Source organism: Sander vitreus, chromosome 20 (assembly GCF_031162955.1).
Source record: "Sander vitreus isolate 19-12246 chromosome 20, sanVit1, whole genome shotgun sequence".
NCBI lineage: Eukaryota > Metazoa > Chordata > Actinopteri > Perciformes > Percidae > Sander > Sander vitreus.
Genome location: NC_135874.1, coordinates 17,604,201 through 17,632,158, shown reverse-complemented (window position 1 = coordinate 17,632,158; position 27,958 = coordinate 17,604,201). Strand labels below are relative to the sequence as shown.

General features: G+C 41.8%; 3 protein-coding genes across 6 annotated transcripts in view; 2 read left to right on the top strand and 1 right to left on the bottom strand.

The window, feature by feature from the left end:
• The first annotated feature begins 329 nt into the window (after nucleotides 1–329).
• arhgap11a (Rho GTPase activating protein 11A) lies at nucleotides 330–8,387 on the top strand. Of its 2 annotated transcripts, XM_078278156.1 has the most exons (12): nucleotides 330–1,061; nucleotides 2,023–2,090; nucleotides 2,195–2,291; nucleotides 2,384–2,640; nucleotides 2,809–2,972; nucleotides 3,070–3,210; nucleotides 3,466–3,540; nucleotides 3,892–4,065; nucleotides 4,167–4,296; nucleotides 4,578–4,686; nucleotides 6,167–6,281; nucleotides 6,391–8,387. In XM_078278156.1, the coding sequence occupies exons 1-12, from the start codon at nucleotides 927–929 to the stop codon at nucleotides 7,887–7,889; spliced, it is 2,964 nt and encodes a 987-aa protein (XP_078134282.1). In that variant the 5' UTR covers nucleotides 330–926; the 3' UTR covers nucleotides 7,890–8,387. The 2 variants fall into 2 exon arrangements, with proteins under 2 accessions (XP_078134282.1, XP_078134283.1); XM_078278157.1 differs by lacking the exon at nucleotides 3,466–3,540.
• Nucleotides 8,388–11,149: 2,762 nt separating this feature from the next.
• On the top strand, nucleotides 11,150–13,216 carry grem1b (gremlin 1b). Its single transcript, XM_078277551.1, has 2 exons — nucleotides 11,150–11,415; nucleotides 11,887–13,216. Exon 2 carries the CDS (start codon nucleotides 11,887–11,889, stop codon nucleotides 12,433–12,435), a length of 549 nt encoding a protein of 182 aa, XP_078133677.1. The 5' UTR covers nucleotides 11,150–11,415; the 3' UTR covers nucleotides 12,436–13,216.
• A 2,231-nt stretch (nucleotides 13,217–15,447) lies between these two features.
• Nucleotides 15,448–27,958, bottom strand: part of LOC144535737 (formin) — a 51,052-nt gene continuing 38,541 nt past the window's right edge. For all 3 annotated transcript variants that reach the window (XM_078278346.1, XM_078278344.1, XM_078278345.1), the window contains 5 exons: nucleotides 27,004–27,096; nucleotides 22,343–22,394; nucleotides 17,770–17,919; nucleotides 16,161–16,242; nucleotides 15,448–16,051 (listed from right to left, as the gene is read on the bottom strand). In XM_078278346.1, the coding sequence (XP_078134472.1) occupies nucleotides 16,007–16,051; nucleotides 16,161–16,242; nucleotides 17,770–17,919; nucleotides 22,343–22,394; nucleotides 27,004–27,096 (422 nt within the window). In that variant the 3' untranslated portion in view covers nucleotides 15,448–16,006. The remainder of the gene's footprint in view (nucleotides 16,052–16,160; nucleotides 16,243–17,769; nucleotides 17,920–22,342; nucleotides 22,395–27,003; nucleotides 27,097–27,958) is intronic.

Below are 27,958 nucleotides of genomic sequence, written 5' to 3'. Positions count from 1 at the left end.
TCTGTTTGATGTGATCCCATTAAACATGCTGAATATCATTAATCTATACATCATGTGCCATAATCACAGCTATAATGCACAAAAACAGGGTGAGGAGAATTAACCAGCTACTAATTAGAACCGAATCAAATATTGGCATTTGTCTGAAAGGTGCGACTAGTTTGACTTACAGAGTCAACCCGGTTGACAAGAAGCGTCCACTTGAGGTTTCATCTAGAAACCACCCCGCCCAGTGAGGCTACCCTGGGTAGTAAAACACACGCCCCAGAGAATGTTATTCGAACCGTTACTAGCCAATCATAGCGTAGAGTGTATGGAGCGCCGCTGTTTGAATGCTCTGCGGAAACAGAGACACCCTGGCAACCGATTTGACGAGTGAACCATTAGCGCAATGCAGTTAGTTAGCTAGCTAGCTAAAGAATTGAATCGATGTAATTCATACAGTTCACCGTTTGAGAAGAGGTAAACACAAATTTTCAGTTGTGTGACACCGATGAGCTATTTAGTTAATTTACGTTAGGCTTGTAAATGAGCTAACGTTAGCTAGCTAACTGCATTGCAACTGAAACACGGAGCTAGTTATTAGCTAGCTAGCTAGATAAGCGCTCCATAATGTAACGTTAGTCAAGTCGTTAAAATCTCTTTGGGACTGAGTAACTTTGTAGTTCTTACTATTGAGATTGCAAATGGTAAACGGTTGTAGGGATCAAGCGTCTTGTAAGTTAACGTTAAGCAGTTCAGAGCCACGTGAGGATGACTTAGCTAGCTAGTTTACGTCAGACGTGTGGAGAAAGTAATAACGTTAAAGTTGGAAAGACTGGTCAGGACAAAATCGATATAACATAACGTCCGGTCCTGTCAGAAGAGACTGAACGAATTGTTGCAAAGTGCATTTGAAAGTAACCTTACAAGAGAGAAGTGTAAAAATGAAAGTCATGGAAAGAAATGTGATGCGTCTAGTGGCTGTGCAGCACCTCCGCGCAGCGTATGGGATAAAGATAAAAAACTGGAACAAAAACAAAGCCGCCAGCTGTAACGTTAAGTCGACAGCCAGCAACTCGGTAAGTTTAAAAAAAAAAACTCATGCACAGCATAATTTACTTGCGTTTTTATTTGCAGTGACTTTTTTTGACATGACAATCCGTTATGGCAGACCACGATTTAACGTTCACAGTATCAACCTAACGTTACATACTATGGTTTAGGCAATTTAATCCAATTAGCATATTACTGAAAGCATGCCCCCACCGATGAAACCCATTTGTTCGCAGGCTGTTGTTCTTCATTCACACCATAAAGTTCTTTACAAGTCATAGAAAGCCAAACTCGACGACACAAAAGGGCAATGTGTTTTCATAAATCTTTAGGGCACATTGTTGTAATGTTTTTGGACATATTGGCAAAAATAAATTTGTAATTTAGATAACTCGGAACAATTTAACCTCTACAGGATATGCTATACTGAATGTTACGGCAGTTAATTTACTAACTGTGAACGCCCTGTTTCTTCTTGTGTAATTGGTTTACAGGAGTCACAAGGTTTGTTGCAAGAGACTTTGTGACTTTTCAAATGAACATTGAACTTCTGCATTTGCAGGGGAGGCCTTAAAATGTGGTAATAGAAAACAAATGCAATTAACTTGAGTTTAGACTATATGAGGAAATCGGCAACTGAAATGGAAGAATTCTTTTACTTTCTTAAAAACTCAGGATGGATTCAGATCATTGACTACTTTCCATTGTTCTCTCAAACATAGGAATGTCTGGAAGTGGTATTTCTATCACAGAGAACAATACGAGTATGGTTAAAACAAAAATAAGAGGCAGTGAGTGTGTCCAAGATTTTGGACTCTCAGATTTTGATACAGATGAATACACGATGGTTGTGATGCTAATGTTATTGGAGTGATTTAACAGCTGGTTGGGTTTTTTTTTTTTTTTTTCATAGTTTAGCCTTCCTGTTTACAATCTAACATTAATACAGTTAATGTCTTGTTTTTAATTGTTTGATTGTTCCCCCAGGCAAAGGTTTTTGGGGTATCCCTGGAGAGCCTACCGTACTATAATATGGAATGCGGGAGCGTGCCAAGGCAAGTAGACATGCTTTACTTTTACGCGAGCCTAAAGTCGCTTAAAGTTATTTCTTGTCCTGTCTTGTACATTTTATACTAACAGCATTTCTCTGCTTTCTTAGCTTCCTGGTCGACGCATGTATGATACTGCTGGCACATGTCGACACAGAGGGCCTGTTCAGAAAATCGGGCTCCGTCATTCGCCTGAAAGCACTCAGGGTGAGTGATGGCTGAAGTTGACCTTGCATTCACTGAGGGATGTTGACCCTGAGAACAAGGTCTAACACACCAGCTGTGTTTTGTCTGTCTAGGCAAAACTGGATGCGGGTGAGGAGTGTCTGTCCAGCGCACTTCCCTGTGATGTGGCTGGTCTGGTGAAGCAGTTCCTCAGGGAGCTGCCGGAGCCCGTGCTACCCACAGAGCTGCAGGAGACCTTCCTCAAGGCCCAGCAACTCCCCAACATGGAGGATAGGACCTCTGCCACCATGCTGCTGTCTTGTGTACTACCCGACAAAAACTTGAGCACCCTGCGTCACTTTTTTGACTTCCTCCACAATGTGTCTAAGAGGTGCCAGAAATATATTTACTTGGATTACTTTGTTACATTTAAATTATTTTTATTTATTTATTTTTTATACAAACATCCATCTACCATTAAATGTTTTTCTTATCTGTCTTTACCTTCCTCTTCATATATACATTACTGCTGTTTTTCTATCTCTTTGCTTAATCGCAGGAGTGCAGAGAATAAGATGGATAGCAGCAACTTGTCTGTGATCTTGGCTCCCAACATCCTTCACGCTGGAGACTGTACAGAGAAGATGAACGCCAACACTGAGAAACGCCTCAAGCTACAGGCAGCCATAGTACACTGCTTCATAGAGAATGCCCACAACTTTGGTATGACTTGAGGCATCTTACCTGTAGGTCATCTTTTGTGTCCGTGCACACTGTTGTTTTTTAGCACTAATTATTTGGTTGTGTCTGTGTTTCACAGGTGTGTTACCACAGTTTCTTCTAGAGAAAGTTCCAGCCATGATGGGCTGTGAGGCGGGGGTTCTGTCCCCTACTCACGATGGACTTGAGGAGCTGGACATAAACTCAGGGACGAAGAAGAGACACAGGCGCAGCTTCGGAGGTAAGACTATACCATCAGATATCTGTCTTTGTTTTTATTTTTTTTATGAAAGTTGCAATAAGATTTACAGTAAATCAAATCTCAGATTGGCGAGATAAATTCCAGTTGCACTGGTGAAAATATCTAGAGACACTAAACAGACAAGTAAACAAGTAAAATGGAGCCTTGTATTTCAGTAACTGTAAATTAATCATGTTATTTTTAAGCAGCTTTAATCAGTATACTTTATATGGTTCGATTTGTCTCATATTTCAGATATGGTCAATGGTGCTCTGAATAAGATAAAAACTAATAGAACACCCACAAATGCCACCCAGTCAGACAGTCTTGGTAGGTACTGAGGTCAGATGAGATAATGTTGCCTGTCCTATAGCATGATGAGCCATCTGCTATGCACATGAAACAACAAGCTTTCTGCAAATTGACGTTTGCCTTTATAATGGAAAAAAAAGTAATTTAAATAATGGGAAATTATGCTTTGTTTTAAATGTCTTTATTGGCTTTTGTTTTCTTTGCCTGTCTGCCTGTCATCTGCATGAATCATCTTCCATAAATTATAACCTGCAAAGTCTTCAAAGTGCCTTGGCTCAGAAGTGTGTGTGTGTGTGTGTGTGTGTGTGTGTGTGTGTGTGTGTGTGTGTGGTACTATACATTTATTAATTCTTTTGTGATTTTTGCCAGTCTTTTCCTCTGCAACTCCTGTGATTGCAACACCAACCTCAAAGCGAAAACTTCCTTTGGAATCTGGTTACTCTTTTGGATTCTCAAACAAGAAACGTAGATCTGTCAAAAAGACTCTTGGGATAGAATTACTTCCCAATACTTTGTTCAGTGCGGCTTCCACTCCTGGATCAGGTATTGACGATTGTTTGATCAAATGGGAATCAACTATTCTGCTGTCTTTTAAGCTTGTGGTTAAGCGTACATGTTCTTTCCCTCCTTTTTATATATGGCAGCTTACAGTGCCTCGGGGGTCTTGGACTCTTCCCAAAATACCCTGTCATCAGCAGGGAAGTCTAGAAGGCAGTCATCGGTCTCTGCAAGGAGGAAGAGCCAACGACTTAGCAAGAGACATGCTCTCAACAGGTACACACTTTCTTTGTCCTCCAGTTAACCTTCAAAATTCCCAATTATGTTTTTTGTTTCTATGACAGAAGTGACAGTATGGTCATATTTTACAGTATGGTGCTGTAATAGACATTCACAGTACATTTACTGAATACAAATAATTGTGACCAAGCGATGCCATAAAATGCATTGTGCCGCACAGCCATGCATTTCCCACTATGCTATACTATACAGAAAGATAAGAGTTTGTACAACATTATTCTTATGCTGATAATGGTTTGAATGTATATCCTTTTCAGAGTTGAATCTGGAAGAGCTGGCTGCTTTTCTCCTAAAGTCGACAAAAAAGAAGCACCACGCAAATCTCTGCGCTTGCGTTTTAGCCTGGGGAAGAGCAGCAAGGAGGCTGTAAGTCTAGTTGCTCAACAGACTTGACATTCCACTTATCTGGTTCACAGATTATGAAAAATGCTGTTAATGAATTGCATTGAGGCATTTGCTGCAATTAACTATTAAAAAAAATAAAGTAACATTTGCACAGGGGGTGTTTTTAATGGGGTAAATTGTTGCACATTAGCACTTTTTACTGTGTAACATTCTAAGTTTTACTTTCAGTAGCTAACATTTTTATTTTTTTTTTTTTTTTTACAATTAATTTATTGAAGATTTTCAAAACAATAACAACAAAACCCAACAACAATGTAATGGAGTCATCATAACTTAACATCAAACCCCTCTCACCCCCCACCCCAATTGACTGTGGCGTACACAGATAAAACGAGAGAATAAAAAAAGGAGTTAAATCAGGATAGCAGTTATTACAAAAATGCTACATTCACAGTTTTGACACGAGTACCATGTGTAAAAAAGAAATAAAATAATAAAAAAATAATAAGTACAGAAGTTTGTAGGTACAAGAGATAAACGTACTAACAGGAGCATGCTTGAATGAAACTGTATCATTGTCTTATATAGCATTGTGTTACACTCAACCTTCCGGCAGTTTGCCCGCACTTTAGGTGGATTATAGAGCCACACGAAAGCCCCAAACGCCCACTAGTGCCAGCAACTCTCTAAAGGACACTGCAGCACAGTTTTCAAGTTTGACCCTGGGCATCACAATTAGGAGATATTCCATTACATAGAAAGGTTACAAATCCTCCCCAACATTTATCGAAGAGTGATGGCTTTTTCTTAAGATTAAACATGATCTTCTCTGACGTTAAATATGATGAGAGCTCTTTAAGCCACAAAGAAACCCCAGGGGGTTCCTCATTTTTCCAGTGACTGGCTATACATTTGTTAGCTGCGATCAGGGCTAGTCTGATAAAGCAAGTATTGCCTCTCGCATTGATTGGTAAAACTGACAGATCCCCCAATAGTGTCAGTCGTGGGTTGAGTAGCTAACACATTTAAACTAATGCATTCACGATTTTAAAAAAATAAAATGGATTGTGTTTCACATTTGTAATATTACAAATACATTGTGTTCATACTTGTATGGTACAAAGCCATATGTCAAGCAGTATATGTCCTGTGATTTACGATGTTAAGGACTCAGGTGAAATAATGTTATTATATAGTATATACATACAATATATTGTAACCTTTTGGGGTACATCGGGTGAGCTGTTTAAGGTGCAGAACTTTATAATGCTCTATAGTTATATGTATATTCTTGACTTAATAAAAAGTTGATGACCAAGAAATCCAATATCTTGTTTCTTCTGAGTGACTTTTATCATCCTCTGAAGAACTAACCACAACAATCATGTAATTAACATATTAATGTTACATTTTGGGTAACACCTGTGGAGTCATTTTTAACAAAAATAATACACTAAAGCTTCTTTCATCTTTCATGTCTCATTCCATGCTGGTGATAAAGGGATCTGAGTCCATTGGCTGGCGACTTGCCACTCAGGAGAGCACAACCAGTTTTCGTTTCACCAAAGAGACGGAGTTCAGTCCATCAGTTCTGCCTAGAAAAGCTGAAACCAAAAGTGAGTACCAAGTAATGAAATCCAATCAACTGCTAATAAAAATATCTATTCCAGTGTGATGTTACAAATGTAGTCATTTTGAGTTGTAATGGCCCACATTGTTTTACAGGCTCCAGGTACATCAGCAAGTCTGAAGACAATTTGCTGACCCCCCAATGTGACTCAAGTGCCCACCGGACCTCATGGAGCGGGGAGACTCCCGTAGGAGCCCAGGCTTTCAGCGGAGGATCTTTCACGGACACCCCAATGCACATGTGCTTAAAGAGCAACTACATGTCTGAGCCAGCCATTGTTGTATCAAAGCCCCCAGCAGTGGCCAGCTTTCCCAAAAAGCTGTGTTGTGCTTCCAGTGCTGAGAGCCTAGAGAGCGAGGGCTCCGTCACTGAAGCCCAGAGTCAAACCGGCCCCACCCTGCTGACAATAAAGAAGGCCTTCACAGAGTCGGGCAGTGACCTCCAGGCCGTCACACAGGACAACTGCAACTCTACGGGGACAAACGCGACAAAACCATCACACAGCCTGCTAGTCCCTCCACCAGAGACTCCCACGGTCAAAGTTGTGTCTGTGGACACAGATGCTTCCAGCTTCCCAACGCAGCAGAGCCTTCTGGCTAATGAACAGAACATAACCTTTGGCCAGATTGAAATTGCCGCTCTATCACCTTTGCATATTGACAGTGTAGTTTTTGAGTCTGGTGCGTACTGTACTCGAGCAGTACAGGCTGATTCAGGCTCTTTCTGTGCTGCTCCCATCAGTAGCTACAACAGCTCCATGGTGGGAGAAAGTGAAACGGAGGCAGAGCAGGTGAACTGCAGCAGGTTGATCGACGCTCTGGACATCCAGAGTCTTTTCAAACTGGGTGTCTCCTCTGGGCTGCAGTCCACGCCATACAAGCTGCGCCTTGAACTCAAGGATGAGCTTGGTACAACCCCTAAAATTGGTACTATGGTCAGTGCGGTACATGAAGAAAATGAACCTTCCCCAGAGAGTGGTACCAAAGTCCAAAACCAGCAGCCCCTCTCACCACGCAGCCTGGAGACTGAAAGGCGTCGGGTGGCAGACCACATTCATCACTTCAACAAGCTCACCCTTCATTCGCCCAGAGGCTCCATGGCCAGACACATCAGATCACCGCTCAAGTTCCAGCGCACCCCCGTGCGTCAGACCGTCCGCAGGATGAACACACTCCTGGGAGAGAGCAGGAGACCGACTCGAAATGCAGAACTCGCCATCAGCCAGAGCGGTCAGGTGGTGAGGGCAGTGAGCCTGGAGAGTGGCCTCTCCCCTCACCCACAGCTCCAGCCTTGCCAGGGGGGGGCACAAGTGGGGCTGTCCAACAGCATTCGCCCCATAAAGAAACCACCTCCAGTCCCACCCAAAAAGCAAAGCACCTTGGCCTGTAAACTCAATCCCTGTGCTTTGTCCGACATGACCAACAAGGTCCAACCACAGACCAAAATGGATTGTTCGGTCCCTGATCCACCAGGAGCTCAGAAGCCTCTTGTGCAGCAGGTAGTAGAGAAGGACATAAACCATTACAGAGGTTCACCTAGAAACCCTCTCAACCAAGTACGACTGCTGTCTGCCACCAAGCCTGTAGATTTATAGTTTAAAGTCTTTTGCCTTATATGTTTCCTCCTTACTATGCAGGTCTCTGTCTGGTAGGACGACGTGACATTAAACATGGCCTCTTATATGATCCATATTTTTTTTCAGGGGTTTTAATTTATTTCTTTAGCTACGGTAGATGCTGTTTGTGCTAGGGTCTTAAATGGGAGATGTTCATATGTTTGTTTTGGACAATTCCGGCGCAAAACGAACCTAGGGGTTAATAACAGATGTGTACCCACTCGATTGCTCTCTGGGACATGTTTTCATGCTAATCGAATGTGTTTGTAGCTTGAAACAAGCTAGCGTGGACCGCTGATTTAGCTTACAACGCATTCTTCGCAGTACGCAGTATTCGGGGCACAGGGAAAGTAAAAACAAATCGCTTATTATACCACTAAAAAGGCTCAAAATATCACCACACTTCAACGGCAGCATAATGAGGGTTAACCGAAGCATTGAGAACATTGTAAGTGTACAGACAGTTTATTAAAAAGATAGATTCGCGTTCTCGTATACAGGCGGCCGCCGTCTTGGGAGCTACTGTCTTTCTAAACAATTTTTTTTAATAAACTGTACACTTACAATGTTCTCAATGCTTCGGTTAACATTTAGGGACCCTCATTATGCTACCGTTGAAGTGTGGTGATATTTTGAGCCTTTTTAGTGGTATAATAAGCGATTTGTTTTTATTTTCCCTGTGCCCCGAATACTAGCGTTGTAAGCTAATCAGCGGTCCGCGCTAGCTTGTTTCAAGCTACAAACACATTCGATTAGCATGAAAACATGTCCCAGAGAGCAATCGAGTGGGTACACATCTGTTAACTCCTAGGTTCGTTTTGCACTGGAATTGTCCTTTTTAGGAGTTAAATATCGACACATATCAGCCTACTGGATTATGTTGCGTAGTGTTTTAGACTGTAGCGTGCAGGCCAATTATGTGATTGATGTATGACTGGAAATGTTGAGCTCAAGTTTTATGCTTTTATTTATGCATTTTATATCTAATCTAGATTTCTTTTTTTTAAACAACTATTTACTGAAGTTGTGGCCATTTCTGAATTATACAATACTTTCTTACTGTCTTTTGTCATGGACAGTAACAAGAAAAAAATGCACCTTTTGTTGGATTTTATGAAAAAAAAAAAAAAAAAAGCCAAGCAGTATTGATTACATCAAGTCGCAGTCCATTAATTTCAGAACCAACAGTCAGTAAAATGCTTTGCCATGTGAACTGCTTCAGACAAATAAAATCAAAAAGCATATACCTAACAACAACAACAACATTTTTCTTTTTAGTTGAATTATTCTGGTTTGCAGAAATAATTAGCACTTTTTGGAGCCACAAGGGGGAGTCTTACAACCACTGCTTAAACAATACTAGACAGATGTTCAGTGAATCATGTTCATATTGTAATAAGGCTTAGGAATTTATTCTGTCAAAAACCCAGACTGCCCCAGTGCAACTTTATCCTTATATAATGTACTTCTGGTTATTTGAAGGATGTCTTTTGAGCAATGTAGGTTCTGGTACATTTGAAAATCTATCCTGTGCTCTGGAGATTCCTTCATAATCAAAATAAAATGTTCTTTCTGCTCAGTGTAAAATCAGGTATTTGAAACTCCCACCTACTACTAAAAGCATGTTTGGATCTGGCTCAGTGACTTATGTTGACATAAAGCTGGTGAATGGCCTAGGCATGATTTCTCCTGTAAGTAATCTGAAGAGTAGACAGTGAAAGGGTTAAGGTCAAAATCATTCCCTCTGATTCATTCTCCACAGCCCATTGGGAGGCTGGCATGCTTCTCATGTGCAGTATATTGGACTTGGACAAAAGATTGTGTTAAAATGCTCTAACTGTAGCAGCTTATAAATGTCACTGCAGTGACTGTAGCGCATTGTCTATATTAGTCTGATTCTGCATTTTTATGCATACATATTGCAGACAGGCGGTTGGGCTGAGGCCATGTGTTCAGCAAATGAACTTTTAACTTTCTGAAACCTGAAATGTATCAAAATATATTAGAAACATACTGTATACTATTATGGAAATCCAGTAATGGACAATTCATAATTTAGTTGAAGATATGAGCATGTTTGGCCTATAATTATTTTAATCCTTAACCAACAGCAGTGTGTGTGCTGGAGTATTTTCCAGAATATTATAAAAGCTGAACATGTGAATATATATATATCATTTAATGTTTTATACAGCTGTTAAGCCTTTAAGCCACTACATTTGAGTTGCCAGGTTGTGAAAAAAGTCTTTAGCTTGTGATCATACTACTTTAGTAGGACACCTGATTCGCCCTTTAGATATTTAGTTTAGTTTTACGGCAGGAAAAATCTGCAGAGAATCTGGACCAAAAGTTAATTAATTAGCAACTTATTAACATGATATAACTCCAAGCTTGTGGCTTAATAGTGCAGGCATTTACTAACAAATTACCAACATTCATAACATAATTTTACAAAACAAAGGATATAACGTCAACCAGAGGGACATTTCACAACCTGGCAACCCAACAGTTGCTCTTGACAGTGGCTTAAACTGATTTATAAAGCATAAGTAAATGATTTAATAAACAAAAATACTATTCGTTACAATTTATAGAAGGTGCTCATTAGAAAGTAGTACCGATAATTTCTTTAATTTTTACCAAAGCCATTTTAAGAAATATTCCACTTTCAATCAGATTACTAATTATCAATGGTTTTTAAATCATAGTAGCCCAAAATGTGCATGCGTAAATACACGTACAATGGGGACACGTACAATAACTAACTAAAAGCCTATGGCTATATAATGGAGCAGGGACTACTTCCATCCATTCCAATCGTTTATTCCCAAGCTAATTTTGTACTTTTGTTTTAAATGCAAAAAAAAAAGCATTTTTTGTTCGTTGTTTTGGTATGTTGCTGTATATGATGAGTTTACAGCGACTGCTGTCTATGTTGAGGATTCACAGGTGTGCTGTAATCCAATAGTCAACCTTTTTAATTGATATAATCCTTAGATTGCATGTTCATAGTTTACGAGAGGACTGTAAACGCCTCATTTCAGTTTTTAAATGATGATATACTGTATTGTATAGTATGTTTCATCATGCTCGTTTTGATATAAAAAAAAAAAAAACGTTTTACTTTTCTCTCTTCTCGCCGCCTCCTACTCCCGCCTGCCTGCCTGCCCTACGCCGTTTCTCGGTTGTCTGTTTTAGAAGTGGGTTCAGAGAAGTGTTGAGGGGGCGGATAGTTTTGATTTTCTCTACATCGTGCTTAGCCAATAATGTAGAGGGAACTGTTGTGCACATCTCAGCTGGCAAACATTTAAAAGGGAGACAGTCCGGCGCTGGAGCAATTTGTATTAAACCCCCTGGCCCCTGTCTATGGAGCGGTTAGTGTCCCACCCATCCACAGCCCCACCAGTGTACAGTCGACAGCAGTAGGTGCCTATCAGTTTGGAAGGTGCCGCAGAGGACTGACAGGATCAGATCATCGCACTTGTAGCAGCGCAGGCTCGCACAGGTGAGTGAATTTGGACTGTTTGTGACCATAACATCCACGCATATCGTCCTCCGCCACTTACATTTGACCTTTTTTTTTTGTTTATAGCTTATAGAAACTACAAAACTGCATCATTGTTATACAGTGGTGATCATGTGTGGATACGTACTTGGTTTATTAAACATTAGAAAGTTGATATGCTTTTGCTTTGGCTAAATCTGGTGACATTCCTGCATAACGGATATATCTATGTATAGCCTTATAACGTATGGGAGCATAATTAAATTTCTCACTCAGATATTCATACTGAGGTAATTCAAATATACAGTTACGTTGTTACATAATATTCTCGATTTATATATATATATATATATATATATAAAAGCAAGCTCTGTGCTTTTTTACGCAGCGAAAACGCTTTGACAGCTGTGCGTAATCCGTCCAGAGTTGAAACGGTATAGGTGATTCATTATTTTCTTTTTCTCCCCAAAGATGGCCAACTCAACGCGTATCTTCTGCAGTATGGTTTTCATCATGGGGTTGCTATCCTCTCCCGTGGATTCCAAAAGAAACCGAGGTTCACAAGGGGCCATTCCTCATCCTGACAAAAGCAACCCAAACGAATCGGAGCAGCAACCGCAGCCTCCGCAGGCGGGCTCTGGGTCCCGGCAGAGGCAGGTCTCATCCTCACCGGCCGATGAGGTGCTGGAGTCCAGCCAAGAAGCTTTACATGTGACGGAGCGCCAGTATTTAAAACGGGACTGGTGCAAGACTCAGCCCCTCAAGCAGACCATCCACGAGGAGGGCTGCGTCAGCCGCACCATCATCAATCGCTTTTGTTACGGACAGTGCAACTCCTTTTACATCCCCAGGCACATCCGCAGGGAGGAGGGTGCCTTCCAGTCCTGTTCTTTTTGCAAGCCGAAGCGTTTTACCGCCATGTCTATTACTTTGAATTGTCCGGACCAGCAGCCACCCACCAAGAAGAAACGCATCCAGCGCGTCAAACAGTGCCGCTGTATATCCATAGACCTGGACTAAAGAAATGTGTTCTGTGTGTTTTTCATATTCTTATTCTTCGCGGACAGGATTGTTGTTAGAAAAAAAGAAAGGCTGGCACACAGCCAAGAACACGTGCCTGTCTCCATCGGAAGAAGCATCCATGAAGGCTTCTTACATTTAGGCTACGAATATTCTCTTCTTGCACAAAGTGTGAACAAATATGGACATGCAACCTATAATCCGACGTTGAACGGCAACGAACATTTTACTCCTCACCAGTTTGCAAAGTTTGAAACCAAGCATCACTGCACGGGAACGCTGAGTTGGAATGGGCACGTTTTACGCACGGCTTCCTCACCCCAAGAGGACTGAATAACCCCAGTTTATTTAATAAATCAAAACGCTTATGGTGACAGGAAAACATTGCTGTCCTATTTAGTATTTGTGTGTGCATATGTGTTTGTTTAACTGGATGTTTCCACTGTGTGGAATTTGATAGATGAGCGGCGATATTTGTGAATGGACAATGTGATTTTATCCACCAGTAAAGTTTTTTTTGTAAGTTGGGTGCCTACTCAGTTGTAGAGACAATATAGGCTTCTATGTTAGTTAAAACAAACAATGTACAGCGGTGGTTTATACAGTATCGAGATTAAATAGTTGTAAAATGTAAAGCCACCTTTGATGTAACCGGTTTGTCTATCCTTTGAATTAAATTATCCACCAAAACATAAAATAAACGGATGTCGGAATATTGTGCATATCATCTGTTACTTTACACCTGTTAATTAGGAAAGTGTGTTAAACAAAATGTTAAATGATCCCTTCGTCATCTACTGCTTTCCTCCTGCATGGAAACATTTGCACTCAGCCCTGGGAATAAATGTCATAGAAGTAGTCAGTTTCAGGAGAAAAGATGCGGTTACCTGTTCCAATTATCTCGAGATGATGTCACTTAACTTTTTCCACTATATGTAATGACATTGCTCGAAAATCTATCGGAGGACTGAAAAGGAGTGTGGGGGGGGGGGAGGGGCGGTGCCAATGATAAGGGATTTTCCGTTTGATAAATAAATCGCAAATGTTGGATATTTTTTTATTTATTTATTAAATGCATTATTCTTAAGCTATCCATATTGAATATCGCCCTCTTAATATATGGTCTAACCCACAATCTGTAGGATTATTTCAGTGTTTGAATAAAAAAAAAAAAAAAAAAATGGGGATGAGCTGGTGCCACCGGTGTGAATCTACAGACAGAGCTGACAACATTCAAGTTTTCTTTCATCAGAATCAAATGGGGATTTATTGATCCTTGTATTTGTTTTGTTTTTTAATGACTGAATATGTAAAACCAGGTCCTACATTTCAGTGATACAACAAACTAAAACTAAAACACTGAAATGTCCATCTCATTCCTATAACAAAGTTCAAGTGACATGACAAATCCCTCATGTTAACACTGCTAATCACTTCGTCTTCCAGGAACAAGTTGTAATATCTACAAATGAGGCTTGATTGAATGACTTAATTCTGACTCAGTTTATTGAAGAGCCTGAATTATGACTCATCAAATCCTCTTTGATGAGTCAGGTTTCTTACATAAATATCACATTTGCTTGGTGCACCGCCGGGCTTCTAAAAAGTTGGCCTAAAGGAAGTGTTGACAGAAGAAAAAAAAAAAGAGAGATATTGGTCCAGTTTGTTCAGCATCCAGTAGTTTAATCTTGAAATTTAAAACAATTCCATAAAATTACAGAGCACCTATATTAGAGCTAAGGTTATATCAACCCGACATACATACATACATACATACATACCACAGCAGTTTCTTGGTTGGTATCAGCTCTTTTTTTTGCTTTTTAAACCCTCTAAAGTAAAACATAGCAGTTTATGAAATATCTAGATTTTCTTTTTTACAAAATAAATGGCACAGGTGAAAAACTTTGGAGGGTAAAAAAAAATGTAATTCAAGGTGCAGTTTTATGGATACTCTGATAATGGAAGTCTGTCTGAGTTATAAGAACTCACATGGCTTCAGGTGATATGCTAAAATGTTCTCAATACCTAAAATACAACCCTCATCTCTCCAAAACTGAACAGAAAAGGCCATCTTCATTCTACGCAAATTACTTAAACACCACATATCATATCATCGCGTACACTGTGAATTAGTGGGCACAACAGAAAAGTAATATCCATGTGAAAATATATCTTTCATCTGACTGACCTATTTGGAAGCGTCTCCATCAATTACAACTCATAAAAATACAGCCTCAAAAAGGGAACAAAGCTGATGCTTTTTGGCAGAAAATAAATCTTTCCTTACATAAATAGACTTTTCTTGAAGGAGATAGGAGCTTGGTTACCTCTTACATTTGCGAAAAGAAAACATACACTTTAATAGACTTTTTAGAGAAAAATATCTATTAGGATTTCATCATGAAGCAATACAATTCATAAATCGTCTAAGTGGAACATACCCTTGCATAGAAAAAGGGGTGCAAAAAAAGTGCACATTCTATAAAAAAAAAAAAATCCACGCAGTTAGCATTAACAGGGGAGTGTGGCTTATGGCGAGCCGAGCTACGACATACAGCTACTGCAAGAAGTAAAAGTAAAGCAGCAAAGTGCTTAAAAGGTGTGCTGGACACAATGTGATGCACAGCACTCAAAGAAGGATTAGCAATTTTTTGTAATGTGTATTTAATATCTTGGGCGAGAGTGGCTGCACGGCCAAAACTTGTTGTGTTCTTCTTATGTTTTAAGTACATTTGTGTGTGTGTGTGTGTGTGTGTGTGTGTGGGGGGGGGGGCGTCTGGGGCAGTGCCACACAATACAGTGAAACCTCTACATACCCATTTGTGTGTGCACACATTATATACACAACATGTCTAAATCTGCATGTGAAGCCCAGCGCAGATTATTTATCACACTCCTCAAAGCTGCACGGTCCCTGACGATTCTACAACATGACATATTTACAAGACTTTTAATGAGCCATGGTGAATGAAAAGCTTTTTTGCTACAGCAAGGAACACTAGCAACTGCTTTACCACTTCCAGAAAGAGAGATTTGTTTTGTCAACGGGGATTTTCCTCTTCAGGCCACAACGTCTTAACACTTTGAGTATATGGGAGCATTATCACTCTGCTGTCTAACATCTACAGTTGAGAAAGAAATAGTTTCTCAGCTTTTGTAGACCCAGAATGAAACTCTTGGATGTGTCAGCTGTTGTGAATCCCACTGACCCCTTGAGACCTTTCACAAGCTGGGCACTCAAGAGGTCGTGCCCTGCTGGATGAATGAGATCAACCTTTGGCCTTGAAGATTCCCATCACTTCGGCTGTGTCAGCCATGCATCCTTGCTGCAGGCCCAGCTCATATGTATACAGCGTGGTAGAGGTTAGGGTGGGGAAGGGCGGGTGTTTGTAGAGCAGAGATATACAGCAGAGTAGTACATGTCTGGCGAGGTTTTATTGTGAGTCTGTATGGTGCACAGAGGGCAGTCCGAATCGAAATGCAGGAGAAATAAGGCCAGCACACTTTGTGATCTGTGATCTACACCAACCTCGTCATTTCTCTGCTGCTACGTCACTAGTCCTTTCACTCAGCTGGAAGACACGCTGGCTTCCTTCTGCCGCAGCCTCTCTTTCTGTTGGCAAGAACCATAAAAAGATTCAGTGTATTGATATCAGCGCAGACACAAGAAAGGAGCAGCTTTCAGGAAATTCCATCTCTGCTATATGTAGATCCGTTCTTACCAGACTGTTGGCATTGATCTTCTTGGTTTCAACTCTCTTCTCTGCTGTGATCTTCTTGATGTTTTCTTGAGCTTCCTTTAACCTATGGGAGGGGGGAATCCACAAGGACTTGACATTCGTAGAGCTTATAAAACTAGAAGCACACATTGAAAGCTTTGGAAATAAATCATGAAACTTGTGAAAACCATATAAAGTCAGAAGCCTCTCATCACTGTGTCCTTGTGAAGTTGTTTGTAAGGGCAAGATATTTAAGCATCTCCCTGGGGCACCCTGTCTTGGAGCCATAGGGACACGGACACACACACAAGTTTGCGGTCAGTGAAAGCCCCATAAGCGAGAAGCAGTAGAGATTGACAGTGGGTTGATGAGATAATGAGGCAGCCTTTAAAAACACTAGGCTTTTATGAGTGTGCAAACAGTATTTAAAATAAAGTTAATTGTACATAAGCACAATCAGCTGTGAGTAATGTGAGACACGATTACCTAGTAAACAATTAAAAGAGCACACGGATCCATGGCAGGGCAGAGAAATCTCCATCTCACAGAGAGAGAAGACGGCTCAGTTCAGATAGCAATGGCTGGAGGACACTAAATGTAAGATTCACGACATGACAACTTTTGAGTGTGAAGAGCCATGAAGGCACCGCATGATACTTGAAAATGCAACCCCAGGATGACCACGCAGTTGGGCTGGACGGTAACAAACAGCTTCTCTCCCGTGCAGTCCCTTTGTCGTGTCCGTGCGTGGAGCGCTCCTGCCCTTTGGGCTAAATGTCCAGCATCATTACAGTGTTTATCAGTTCTCCCATAACGCTTGCTAGTAAAGCCAGGCGGCCGCCAGGAAGGTCTGCTGTCCCTCGGTGGAATGCCCCCCCCCCCCACCATGACGCCTCAGGTCAGAGGAAACGTCATAAATTCAGCCCCCATTTCTTCAGACAGAGGGCCGAGGCCTTGGCCACTCAGGGTTTCTCCTCTTTGATGGCCTCCCTCTCCCCTTTAATTCAGCATCTGCACTTCACCCTTGTACAATTAGTGCTAATTTGACATGATGTCTAGAGGTCGTTAAGCACCTATCGGAAGGTGACGGAGACAAGAAGTCTGACCCGAGGATGAGACGGTTCAGCTTTAGTTTGGTAGCTGAGGTTGTGTTCTGCAGAGTTGGAGTACATCAACTGACTGAGAAACAAGATATTTTACATCATGCTTTACAGATAATGTCAGTCCGCTTTTTATGATGGTCACTTTAATGGTGAACTCCTGCAATTTAGCATTGCACTTTCATTAAATTGACTATGAAAAGACATCGACATCCTATTTTTCAGTCCCTAGGATGGGTCAAGCTCCAAAAATACTGGATCCTACATTACGTTATACCCTTTCTGCCTTGAAAATGCCCATGTCTTTCAAACTCAAATTTGTAACACAGGCTTACTGTTAAAAAAGTTTCAAGAATCTGAGATTTTTCCCCCCCAGACTGTCAAAAAAGCTACCAGAAAACGGTTTTCACAGGTTGAGAAGTTCTCCTCCTGATAAGTTAACTAATGTTCATGCGTCTTTGACACAGAAATAAAAAAAAAAAATGGAGCAACCCCACCAGAATCCAACCTACCTCTCCTTGGAGATGTTCTTGTTTTGTCGTATCCAGGAGTTCTTGAAGTCGTTGCAAAACTCGTACCAAAACATAAAAACGTAACTCGGGGCCACATCTTTCTCCCCGGACTTTGGCTTCACCCCAAAGTAGCTCACCATGTCCTGGAAACTGTATTGGAAAACAGAACAGAGGCACAAATACTGTTGTCTTATCACACATAAACACTTATAAATAATCTTGGACATAAATAATAGCGTGTTCCAGCAAACTACTCTAGATGTGAAAGTCAAAGTTATAAACAGCACTAAGGTGCGTATGCCCAAGAAACACAAAGGGTAAAAAGAGTCCAATACCGACACAGCACACACAGAAAATGATGGATGTAGAGTCAGAAACAGAGCTGGAAGGAGAGTGTCCACCCCGCTAGGCCACGGGGGAGAGCCCAGTGGCGGTGGCTCCATTATCACATTGACCTCTACACACTGCCAGATGAGATGGAGACAGCCCCCCCCCCCCAAGGAGCATATTCACTGACAGACAATCAAAGATGTGAATAAGATATGAAATATACATGTGCGACAGACAGGTGTGCGCACACACACACAAAACACAGACGCACCAGATCTATGTGAATAAACACATTCTGGATTTTCTGTTCACTGGGACTGTAGCACTGTTGTAGTCCAGCTCCTCAGCCTAATTCAATTGTAACCAAATCTGAACTCTTTGCAAGGCTCCCAGCAGCACGCACAAGGTATGAAAAGCTGTCTGCTGCTTCAGAGTCCCTCCCCTAACCCAAACATGAAAGACATTTTCTAGCAGTGCCTGTCAAAGGGTTGATAAAAGGGGGCTATGATTCAAGGGATGCTCCGTGTCCCATTGACACCCCGATAGGCTCTGACCTCCAGATGCTAGGTGGCTTTATGCGACGCTAATCTAAGACATGTTCACATGGAGTGAAATGGTACAATATGCTGCCCAGACGGCCTGCTAAAAGCTGAGGAAAAAAAGGGATTTCAGCTTGAGCCTGCTTTCCATTTCCCAGTGATGCGTCATTTTGCTTGGATGCTCCAAAAAGAAAAAAGAAAAAGGAGAGCATTGTAGATCATCCTGTACGCTACAAAAGAAATCGAAGGCTCTGGGATGTTTAGATTGACCAAACAGACATTCCGTCCCAGGTAGCTTTGTTGCAGCCGGGCCTGGTCTGGCATGATGAACAGGGTCTCTTCTCCATCAGCTCCTCTGCTGACCCTGGGTCATCATGTCAAAGCATGCACAAATCAAGCAACAGCGTTTTTCCTTTTACCCTCCCGAGCATACGCAACAAGCAGATACAACGCTTCACTCGAAACAGATGCAAACACACTCAGACATGCGAAAACCTACGAAACCGTAAACAAAACTAAGCAGACCATTTTGCGAGCGCAGGACAATTCCACTTGTACACACATGCACACAAACGCATACACTTCTGTTATCCATGCTATGATGCCATTGCCGTGAGAGGGTTTATTGCAGCACCCACAGCAGGCATTCCTCACTGACAGCTATAAAAAAGGACCCATTACAAAACCATGAGCAGACGTGAGAATCAGGGAAATATTTGGACGGGCAACTCTGCATTCCTTTGTTTCCCCAGGAAAAAAAAAAAAATTACAGAAGTAAACTCCATGTTGTTGGCTGATTCAGCAGAGGCAACTAAGTCGTTTTGTGCCATTGTCGTCATACAATACCCCGAAGTAGAATAACTTACGAGCTGGCATCTGTGAAACCATGACTGCATGGTGACTGTAGAGGAGGAAGTTGGGCCAAAGGAAATTGAGCATGATGTGGGAGAAGAGAACTTAATGAGACGGAACTGAGGACAGAACCAGAAAACCTCAGTGAACCCAAACATGAAGAGGACAAATTAGGACTGCACGTTGAGGGAAAAGGCATTGCCACTCGCCGAGGATGGGCCAAATAACTTGAAAAATGTCTCATTAGAATGAAAGCTCAATTAATTACAAGTAAATGAAAATTGTCACCTCATACTCACACACTGGGCGAGTTAATATTATGGTTAATTGCTTTCTGTTGTCCAAATGAACAATCCTGAACAAATTGTGATTAAAATTGAACAAAATTAGCTTTTGAAGATTTAGATTTAAATGTCTGAAAGGTTTTGCTTATGGTCACTGCACGGACATCAGCTATGTTATGTTATATGTGATTTAGCATACACTTGTCTAACATCTGATATACATCAATATTGGAACAGGAGTCTGCAGTCACGCTAGCAGCTCTGTAAGGTCATACCAAGCAGTGCTGTCAGCTTAATGCTAATGCTAACACGGCAACTTGCGCCCAATGACAATGCTAACATGCTAATGTTTAGCAGGTAACCATGTTCACATCTTAGTTTAGCGTATTGGCATGCTTAAATGTATACAGCTGAGGCTGATGGGAATGTCGTTCATTTTGCAGGCATTTGTTGACAAACCAACGTATTGGCTACAATTATATTTTGACCGGATGATGTCGCTAAATAAAAAGTTAAGGGATCATCAAACGTTATTACAATTCACCCAGTGGGAACATTAATGTGTGCACAAAATATCATGCCAATCCATAGTTGAAGTGGCCAAAGTGGTGGACTGATCGACCAAACTGACGTCCAATTGCATTGAGTCCAAGATGGCGGAGCTGCACTCTTAACTGAACTTAACGCACCCATGACCGAGCTGCAGCTTGCAATAGAACGTTCTAAAGAGTGCAGCTCCGCCATCTTGGACTGAACGCAACACAACGTTCTATTGAGTTTCGCCTCTTGGTACTTCTATACTCTTTGGTGCAGATTAGAACCCAAATTGAAACGTAAGCAACTAAAATTGTTGAACGTTAGAACATTGTGTCAAATTGGTCGTTATCGCTGTGACTTAAAAAGTGTCAGGTTTAGTTCCATCATAGTGTTAATAGTGTCAAAAAACATTAGCTGATGTTGGGTTTAACACTGACCAAGCACTGTATCCGTGTCACATGCTCATTAGGGGCTGAGCCCCCATAAAGGTCCGATCCTAGAATCGCTGCTGTATCAGATTAATTGATAATGAAAATAATTGTTAGTGGCAGCCCTATTTGACAGTTTTAACGGACACATTTCAGCTGGAACCAGCCATAATTCTTGCCAATATCCTGATGCTGATTCATATCGCCCGGTCCTTGTCACTGGTGGTTGACTTGGACTCGCATGCGTCGAAACTCACTCCTCATAAGGCTGAGATATTAGGTAGCACTGAGGATGTGTTATTTATTTCCTTTATTAACACCATCATTTTGTGGCTCTGCTGCTGTTGTGTGTTTGTCCAAGGATCCCTCATCCAGCGCAGATGTGAGAGCCCACCCAGGGCCCGGAGAGCCCGCTGACGCCCATATTCATCAACAACGTGTCACTTTTACGAGGTGGCTCTGTGGGAACCTGAGAAAAAGCCCCCCAGCCCCCTCCCTTCCTCCTGCTCTACCTAGCGCCAGTCAGCCCCCTCTTTAGATGAAATTAAAGGAAAACTTCATTAAAAGGCAAAGGTGCTGTCAGCTGCGGGGCCCTTTTGATCAATATTTCCCTTCAAGTTCAACGCATTCATTACAGTGGTCACACACACACACACAACACACAACACACACACACGTACGTCTATGGCGAAAAACAGCAACATGAAACAGAACAGTTTGGAATCAATTACTTGAGTTATAGTATTGTCCAAAGCAATCAACTTCCCTTCCTTGTTTATAGTTTCCATTTTCCTGCGTCCTGCGTCATTCACTTTCACCTTTATGTGCTTTCATGATTTATTTTGGAAGTGGAAGAGTTGCGATATAAAGCAAACAATTCTGCTCTCTATCCAAACAAGGCAAAAATAATCTATTTGCTTTGTTTGTCTGCTCCGCCATGTTTTTCCAATATGAAATGTTCCAGATATGATTTCGTTCGGACAGCAAGCTCAGCGGCTGCCAGTGTGTCTTACGCCTATAAATCTCTGAGGAAACTCTCGGGAGTCTTCTGCGCAAAACATGGCAGATAAGACTGATAGGAACTGCAGGGGAGGAAGCACAGGGCATTCAGGCTGAAAATACAGTATGCTGCACATTTTGTGTAGAAATCCACCACTGTCTCTGGTAAGCATGTTTATTTGTCTTTAAGACAAATTACAAAAGGCCTAGAAGTTAGTGTATAAATAGTTAAATGTATACAAAATGATGCCTAATCCTGCAAAATAAATGTCTTCCAAAATCACATCTCTGTCTATTCAAAGTGGGTTTGCATTTTCAGAATTTCTGAACACAACACTGTAAAGCCCATTCACCTTATCCAGAAACCTTATCAGCTGCTGCTAATAACTGTATGTAACTAAACAAATAGCAAGCATTAGTGCTATCAGAAACCAGCCATGTTATCTATATGAACTATGCCAAATAACTGCTGATGTTTGCAATCCATGACAGTTGTTGAGGGACGAAATCCACAGGAAATATACATATTTTCTATCCAAACATGATCTTTCAGTCACAACTTTAAATGTATCTCGGCTTGGAGTTGTTAAAGTTGGTCTCCTACCTTCTCTGCGCTGCACTGAGTCGGTCCTCTTCAGCTGAATGCTGCTTTTGAGCTGTTAAAGATAAAGAAAGAGAAATATTGGATCAAGATATATCATGGGGCAGATTATGGGGCTTTTTGGTGACATAGATAACCAAATGTTTCCATTGAGAGCCACTGAGAACTGATCCCAGCAACACCGGCGGGTCCAGAGGGGGGGCGCTGTGTTCATTAGCCGCCCTTATGTTGGCAATTGAGGAGAAAAGAAGAAAAAGGGCTCTGGCTTGAGATGTCAGTGACACAGCGAGCATGTTATCCAAGTGACAGTTCAGCACATTGTAAAGTTTGACGTGCTTCTGTGTGTTGACGCATGAGAGTGTGAGCCTGTGACGCCTGGGCTCGGGGTGGGGAGCGGTGGTCTGTTTGCGGAGGTGCGTGTATGTTGACATACATGTGCATGTTGTAAGCAGAGCTGAAGCAGGGGCGCAGGGTTGAGCAGAGAGGCTTGGGAACTGGAGGCTCCTGTGGACTCCTGCCATGTAAAAGTGCCTAAATGCAAGGCAGATGTGTGCGGCGGGCCAGGCCGAGGTGCAAGAATTTATCTAGGGCCAGAGAGTGCCTGTGATCTCAGATTTATTGCATTTTTCCAGATTCATCCTTTTTACAATGATGGGGGACCTTTCCTACTTGAAGATTTAAGAGGGGCAAGTCTCTCAAAAAATTGTTCAAAGGCAGGTTTGGGGGTCTTTTGGGAGAAGGTGAGCTTAAGCCTCCGACCAACCACCCCTTTTACTTTTACTCTATATGTATGTGGGCAAGGGGGCTGAGGAAAACCTAATGAATGAAGGTTGTGGCCATGTCTGGGTTAGAAGGAGGAGGGGGCGTGACCAATGGCGTTAGTCTCAGTGGGGGTCAGGCTGGCGCCTGAGGTACCCCTCTGGTGCGACTGTGCAGAGGTGGCACTGGAGCTGAGAGAGAGAGAGAGAGAGAGAGAGAGAGAGAGAGAGAGAGAGAGAGAGCGAGAGAGCGAGAGAGAGAGAGAGAGAGAGAGAGAGAGAGAGGATGTGTGAAGTTTCTCTTCCTCCGCTCCCTGTGTAAACATGAAACCAGTAGTCGCTAACTAGAAAGTTATGAGATGTGCATGCTGAGAGGGACAATAAATTAGGGCTTTTAAACTCTGACACACTTTTCCAAACCGTTGCTATACCTAGCAGCTAGATGACAACGAGATGGAAAGTGGTCTTAGAGGGAGGCTAAGGATGAAGCATCCCTCTCTGTTTCCCAACACCACCTTTATTTGAACACAGGACTTCATCAAAAACAGCTTCCTTGGACAGTTATCATCTGCAAATTCTACACAGTCTACGTAATTCACAGTCATGTGAACAAGTGGAATTTTGATTATTGGGGTCTGACTCACTGACAACAAAGAAAGCGCAGGGATGTGATGATACATGTGTATTTCTGAAGAGAGCTAGCGAAATGAGACTTACACAAGCCGAGATTAAAAGCAGGAATTTGTTTTCAATTAGTCATGGCTCGTTTTCAACACAAAAAATATGCCCGTAAGAGTATCCCCAGAGGTTTCAAAGAACTCCTATTAAAAAAAGGAAAAGGTGGTTGATTAGATGCTGAAACAACCACAGGCTTTTTTTTTTTTAAACTTTACCTTAGAGAATAGTTCTGAAGATAGAGAGAGAAATAAAGTGTAGCGGGTAGAGAGGACTCAAAACCAGAGCAAAAACAGTGATGGGATGAGCACAGGAATAGCCTTACAAGAGGACGGATCACTGCATTTCCGAGGTGTCCCGTGTTAGATCTGGGAGAGATCACAGGCAAGTTTAAGAGGCAGAGCGCAGGGCTTTTTGGTTCACCTGCAGGCCCTGCTGTGAGCTTCTCCGCAGGCTGGGCTATGGGTCAGAGCTACTCAGAAACACAAGTCTCAGTACAAAGACTTTCTACCCAACGGTTTATTCCAATATCTAATAATCATGTGTCAAACACATGCGTCTTTGGTCAGCCTCCTGAGCGTTTACCTGGGTGAGAAATTCACTCATTCACTGATGAGTCAGAGTTTAAGAGCCTCAGCCGCTCTTTGATGTGAGGAGCATGGAATCATCACGAACGATGATTACACACTCGCTCCTCCCAAAGCATGGGCAATGGCTCGAGGAATTCTGTTTATGAAAGAATGGTTTACAAGCATCCCACTGGAAAGTTTATGTTCAAGATGTGCCTTTGCAAATCAATGCCGCTTTGTAGCCAGTGGCAACCACAGTGGTTTCTGAAAGCTTTTAAATATTCTGTGATACTGACCAAAGCTCAGGGGAGGCTTTGGCACACAGAAGTAGCTAAGGTGGATTAACTAACTACAACAATGTCATGGCACATTTTCATTACAACAATATGTAATTCCAGCACAGGCTTGTTAAGTAATAACATCTTTTCAGGAGTTGTACTGCAAACATGGACTCCCCACAAAGTTTCACTCTGCGCCGCAAGAGATGGATGGCTACAGTCTCCCGGTAAGAGTCCTCATGTGACTCTTTTATGGTAAAGTGAGTCTATCGTTTCCCCACTGCTGCAAGTAATGCAAGCAATTAGTCCTTTAATGTAATCTGGTACTTGTGTCATCTGGACACTTTCCTCTGTCACTAAGACTTGAAAAAAGATGTATGAGCTGATGTTAATAAACTAATAAATGCAAAAAAATGTTTAGAAAAGAAAAGGAAATTCTCATCTAGAACATCCAGTAACGAAGTGACCAGCCCCTCTAAATAGTCCATAGATCTTGCTGAGTTGTAGTGTCTATTTCTTTGGTAGAAAAAAGTTCCAATGAAAACTGTTCACTGTGAGGTCTGTGGATCTTTTAGAGTAGCATGGACACGGTTTCCTGCTGGTAATTTCCAACACAAAAAAAACAGTGCGCTCCAGTTTCATTCTGGTCTCTCATGTAAACACTTATCTGCTGCTTCTGAGAGCATCGGTCCCACAGGCTGCTGTTCAAGCTGTAATATACAGTATACTTATACCTATATATTAATGGCAGCTTCATCAAGTTAAAATGGTGTTGGCACACTACTGATCATTAATCAAACCCTACAGGCTAACTGGATTTTTATCAACAGCTTGTGCAGACAATGCTGGAGGATTCTTGCCCAAAGCCATCAGTGCAAAGCTCTCAGGAAAGACATTGGAAGCAGGTGGATTTTAAACAGTCCAACTGACCAGTTTCTGGTGCCACATTTACTGTTTATTCAGGCACAACTGAATCAGGGATGTGACAGTAGGAGAAAGAGATGGAGCCATCTGGGGCAAACTAAAAAGCCTTAATAGCATTCACTCGGATGCAGAGGAAAGTTTGTGTATAATAAAGATTTGGTGAAACAAACGTAGAGCGGCATATGGGTGTCTAATGGCCGGCATGGACAAACTCTTTAATGATAAGTGAGCTATAATAAGTCATGGAAATGTGTACACAGTCTCCTTCATTAATGAACCAACCAAAGTACTTGTGTTTAAATTCATTTAATTTTAAATTTGAATGCTTCCTGCAGAAAGTAATGAAGGTTGAAAGGGAACTTAGATGTGGAGAGATTCTGGGCACGTTTCTTTCTTTGTCTGTGTGTTTTTCAGGAAAACTCATCACCCTAATGTGCAGTTTGTCCACTTGATTCTTTCCACAGTAGAAGAACGAAGTTAGCATTTTTTGAAGTATGTTACCAGTTAATTAGCACTATAATAAAGGGAGGGAAGACCAGTGTCCAGGTCAGAAAGGGGACAGACGGCGGGATGACCAGAGTGTGCTCTAGCGGTGGGGTGAGGGGGGGAGCCGGAGGGAGGGTCCTGTCCCGGTGGTCCCCAGGCCTGATCCACTGAGGCCAGCCAGTCTTTACAAGGCCACAGCCAGAGGTGTCCTGCCAGCTTTATGGCAGCCGAGAGTACATGAGAACCATGTTAGAGGCAACGTGATCCCTTCTACGGGCCTGTAGACTCCTGTCCTCATGCTGTCTTACAGCGCACTGAGACGCCCTCTCTCAGTAAGAACACGAACACGCACGCACGCACGCACCACCCAGCTGACTCTCTGACATGGCAAAAAACATAATTATACCTTCCTCTTTTTAAAGTTCCCATGCTGGGTGAAAACTGGGCTTTTCTAGCTCTGTAAGCTCGGTTTCGCAATGATCTCCTCAGCTGTAAATGCTCTGTCCGAATGAATGTTTCATCTATAAAGACACTTGAGAATTTTCTTCAGACATGCCAACTTATGAGCAGGACAAACGTCTATTTCACGGTCTGGCGGCAAGAACTTGAGTGCGTCACTGTGCGTGATCTGAGGGGAGTGGGAGAAGATGCCTCTTGACTGACACAACTAATTATCGCAGTGGTAGAAAAATATTTTGTGATTACAATCAGTGACAGAGTACTTCACAGGAGTCAAAGTTTACACATTTAAAACGTGGCGTCTAATAGTGTTAAAGTGGCAATCAATGATTTCCTAATTTATTTATTTTTTGCACTGGACTATTGTGTTTCTCTATCACACGCATGATTTCCTGTGTGAATTAAAAAAAGCGCAAGAGCAAAATTGATAAGATATTTATAAGCAGCAAACCACGTGTGGAGCAATGCTTCCATACCATTTCTGTGTGTACAGTCTGTGTCAGAGCTCAACTCACCGGCAGAGATGAATCCTTCCATCTTCTCCTTGAAGGGCTGGAGGTTTTCCTCTGACGAGTTAGCACACACCTTCTGCACGCTCTTCTCACAAGCTGGTAGAGAGAGCAGAGAAGACAAAGGAGGGAAATGGTGAACTATATAAATGCCTCTTAATAAAAAAGGGAATGGAAGAAAAAGAAACCCCATTGAGGTGAGGTATAAAACAATTACATACTAAGAAATCTAATAAATAACACAGTGTAGCTAAATATGTGAAATGAGGTTCATCAAAATGTGGCAAGGAAAGACGACATCACTTTAAACAAGCTTGGTCTGTCTTTAAAGAGTGATTTACACTTAAACATACTTACTGGCTAAATAAATATGCTACAATGGAAAGACACACTCCCCTTGTTACAAAAGGAAATTTGATTAAGAGTAAACAATCAGAGCATTTAATTCAATTTTATTTGCATTTTGGTTATTTAGTCTTTTTTTCCCCCTTGATCCACTCATTTCAGCTGATACTCGCAGTGGAGAGCATACCGTGGTTTACAAATCAGTAATATCCCTCTGTTGTCGACGTTACATGTTGTTGCCGTTTCTGATATTGTATTTTGGAAAGGTGTGGTCAATGACAAATATCCACTTTGTATTCTGCCCTCAGACCTGCGTGTCCATGTGAGTGCAGCAGATGTGTTTGCTGTTTATGGATGGGCTTTGTGCCAAATGAGCCAACTCACACAAGCTCAGAGAAAACAGCCAAGACTGAGCATGTTCTAGCTGAACCTCTCAACTGCAAGTCACTAATACACGCACAGATGCCTGGCGAAAGAACTTTGGCACATTCATCCAACCTGTAAGTCATTAATGGCTGCAATAAATACCGTAACTTGCTTATGACTGCATAGTGTAATAGTTCCGCAACACAACAAGAGGTCTGGCCGCTGTCTCACTTCACTGTGTCGCCTCTTT